General features: G+C 35.8%; 1 protein-coding gene across 3 annotated transcripts in view; it reads left to right on the top strand.

Moving 5' to 3' along the window:
- Window positions 1-327, top strand: part of LOC143738501 (alanine aminotransferase 2-like) — a 12,052-nt gene extending 11,725 nt beyond the window's left edge. For all 3 annotated transcript variants that reach the window (XM_077230481.1, XM_077230479.1, XM_077230480.1), the window contains one exon: window positions 1-327. This exon is cut by the window's left edge and continues 31 nt beyond it. In XM_077230481.1, coding sequence (XP_077086596.1) covers window positions 1-93 — 93 coding nt within the window. In that variant the 3' untranslated portion in view covers window positions 94-327.
- Window positions 328-3,974: the final 3,647 nt, after the last annotated feature.

Here is a 3,974-nt window from a genome sequence, read left to right as displayed (position 1 = left end):
GAGGAGGCTCTCCGTCGCCTTCGATGTTTTCACTTTCAGTTCCTCAAGGAATACTGTAAAATTACATTTAGTGCACCAAAACAGAGTACTTAAATAAGTTTAATTAATGCACATATTCATATAGGCCTACAGATGAATCTGTACTTAGGTAATTCGTATTATGCTGCACATTTTCATGTAAATCAAATTTACATTTACAAATTTGTTTTCTTTCATCGTTATATCATTTTAAAATAGCAGCACAAACATTCTGGTATATTTTTTGCTGTTAGTTTGATCAAATCACACAAATCAGTCTAATAAAATGAACATTAGTCCACCCTGTTATTACTTAGTCCACTCTGTTATTATTTTGTATTTAGCAGACGCTTTTATCCAAAGCGACTTACAAATGAGAACAATAGAAGCAGTTAAACTAACAGTAGGACAACAATACGTAAGTGCTATAACCCCTCTCAGTTTAATTTTAGTGCAGTTTTTAAAAAAATAGAATAGAAGAGAAGAGAAAATGTTAGTACTACTGAATCAAGTGCTGCCGAAAAAGATACGTCTTCAGCAGTTTCCTGAAAGTGGCTACTGACTCAGAAGCTCTGGTTGAGTTAGGCAGATCATTCCACCAACAGGGAACAGTCATGGTAAAGGTCCGAGATAGAGATTTTGTGCCTCTTTGAGATGGCACAAGACGACCTTTGCTAGCAGAACGCAAGTTTCTGGATGGCACATAAGTCTGAAGTAATGAGTTTAGGTAAGAGGGAGCAGTGCCAGTGGTTGTTCTGTAGGCAAACGTCAGTGCCTTGAATTTAATGTGAGCGGGAACTGGCAACCAGTGCAATTTTGTGTGGAGAGGAGTGACGTGTGCTCTCTTTGGCTCTCATAGTCCACTCTGTATTACTTAGTCCACCCTGTATTACTTAGTCCACTCTGTATTACTTAGTACACCTTGTTATTACTTAGTCCACTCTGTTAATACTTAGTCCACTTTGTATTACTTAGTCCACCTTGTTATTACTTAGTCCACTCTATTATTACTTGGTCCACTTTGTATTACTTAGTCCACTCTGTTATTACTTAGTCCACTCTGTTATTACTTAGTCCACTCTGTTATTACTTAGTCCACTCTGTTATTACTTAGTCCACTCTGTTAATACTTAGTCCACTTTGTATTACTTAGTCCACCTTGTTATTACTTAGTCCACTCTATTATTACTTGGTCCACTTTGTATTACTTAGTCCACTCTGTTATTACTTAGTCCACCTTGTTATTACTTAGTCCACTCTGTTATTACTTAGTCCACTCAGTATTTCTTAGTCCACTCTGTTATTACTTAGTCCACCTTGTTATTACTTAGTCCACTCTGTTATTACTTAGTCCACTCAGTATTACTTAGTCCACTCTGTTATTACTTAGTCCACCTTGTTATTACTTAGTCCACTCTGTATTACTTAGTCCACCCTGTATTACTTAGTCCACTCTGTATTACTTAGTACACCTTGTTATTACTTAGTCCACTCTGTTAATACTTAGTCCACTTTGTATTACTTAGTCCACCTTGTTATTACTTAGTCCACTCTATTATTACTTGGTCCACTTTGTATTACTTAGTCCACTCTGTTATTACTTAGTCCACTCTGTTATTACTTAGTCCACTCTGTTATTACTTAGTCCACCTTGTTATTACTTAGTCCACTCTGTTATTACTTAGTCCACTCAGTATTACTTAGTCCACTCTGTTATTACTTAGTCCACCTTGTTATTACTTAGTCCACTCTGTTATTACTTAGTCCACTCTGTTATTACTTAGTCCACCTTGTTATTACTTAGTCCACCTTGTTATTACTTAGTCCACCCTGTACTACTTAGTCCACTCTGTATTACTTAGTCCACTCTGTTAGTACTTAGTCCACTTTCTATTACTTAGTCCACTCTGTTATTACTTAGTCCACTCTGTATTACTTAGTACACCTTGTTATTACTTAGTCCACTCTGTTAGTACTTATTCCACTCTGTTATTACTTAGTCCACTCTGTTATTACTTAGTCCACTCTGTTATTACTTAGTCCACTCTGTTATTACTTAGTCCACTCTGTATTACTTAGTCCACTCTGTTAGTACTTAGTCCAACCTGTATTACTTCGTCCACCCTGTATTACTTAGTCCACCCTGTATTACTTAGTCCACCATGTATTACTTAGTCCACTCTGTATTACTTAGTCCACCCTGTATTACTTAGTCCACTCTGTTAGTACTTAGTCCACCCTGTTATTACTTAGTCCACTCTGTTATTACTTAGTCCACTCTGTTATTACTTAGTCCACCCTGTATTACTTAGTCCACCCTGTATTACTTAGTCCACTCTGTTAGTACTTAGTCCACCCTGTATTACTTAGTCCACCCTGTATTACTTCGTCCACCCTGTATTACTTAGTCCACTCTGTATTACTTAGTCCACTCTGTTAGTACTTAGTTCACTCTGTATTACTTAGTCCACTCTGTTATTACTTAATCCACCCTGTTATTACTTAGTCCACCCTGTAATTACTTAATCCACCCTGTAATTACTTAATCCACCCTGTAATTACTTAGTCCACCTTGTTATTACTTAATCCACCCTGTTAGTACTTAGTCCACTCTGTTAGTACTTAGTCCACCCTGTATTACTTAGTCCACCCTGTATTACTTAGTCCACTCTGTATTACTTAGTCCACTCTGTTAGTACTTAGTCCACTCTGCATTACTTAGTCCACTCTGTTAATACTTAATCCACTCTGTATTACTTAGTCCACTCTGTTAATACTTAATCCACTCTGTATTACTTAGTCCACTCTGTTAATACTTAATCCACTCTGTTAGTACTTAGTCCACTCTGTTAGTACTTAGTTCACTCTGCATTACTTAGTCCACTCTGTTAGTACTTAGTCCACTCTGTTAGTACTTAGTCCACTCTGTTAGTACTTAGTTCACTCTGCATTACTTAGTCCACTCTGTTAGTACTTAGTCCACTCTGTATTACTTAGTCCACTCTGTTAGTACTTAGTCCACTCTGCATTACTTAGTCCACTCTGTTAATACTTAATCCACTCTGTTAATACTTAATCCACTCTGCATTACTTAGTCCACTCTGTTAATACTTAATCCACTCTGTTAGTACTTAGTCCACTCTGTTAGTACTTAGTTCACTCTGCATTACTTAGTCCACTCTGTTAGTACTTAGTCCACTCTGTTAGTACTTAGTCCACTCTGTTATTACTTAATCCACCCTGTTATTACTTAGTCCACCCTGTAATTACTTAATCCACCTTGTTATTACTTAATCCACCCTATTATTACTTAGTCCACTCTGTAATTACTTAGTCCTCTCTGTTTTTATGTTGTCCACCCTGTTAAGCAGGGTTTCTTTTTTTACAATAATTTAATGAAAATCCCAAAAAATACTAATAATTCAGTGACTATGAAAATCTGTCAATAATGTAGTACTTTAAAAAGTTAACAAAAATTCCTTTTAGGAATTTGTATCCGAAAATAAAAAATGTTAAGTGTAGCGTTTATATATATAATATAGCCTAATATATTCTGTACATTTTCTGATAATTTATTCACTGATATGCTTTTAAAAGGACAAAGGGGCATGAGTTATTTAAGAAAATGTACATAATGCCCATAAATTAGAATCATGAGTATTTAAACTGTTTTGATATACATTTCTGATATAAAATTTCATTGATTTTGTTTAATAAATGGATACATTTATTTACCCCGAGCTTGACCTTATCACCATATTATGATTACACAAAACAAAAGTGTCTTTAAAAGCTGAGTTTGATTTTCTACATTTTTGGATGATGTCCAGAAGGCACCGAATACCATTAATGACCCTGTCACATTTCTGTGTTCTTATTACGGTTCGCATGGTAAGTTAGGCTACAATCGTGTGCATTTCTATCGTATCCTTCAGAATGAGTCAGCTCTGAACCGT

Source organism: Siphateles boraxobius, unplaced genomic scaffold (genome assembly GCF_051911475.1).
Source record: "Siphateles boraxobius isolate OS27281-9 unplaced genomic scaffold, OSU_SipBor_1 144, whole genome shotgun sequence".
In the NCBI taxonomy this organism is placed as follows: domain Eukaryota; kingdom Metazoa; phylum Chordata; class Actinopteri; order Cypriniformes; family Leuciscidae; genus Siphateles; species Siphateles boraxobius.
This window is presented reverse-complemented; position numbering and strand designations above follow the sequence as displayed.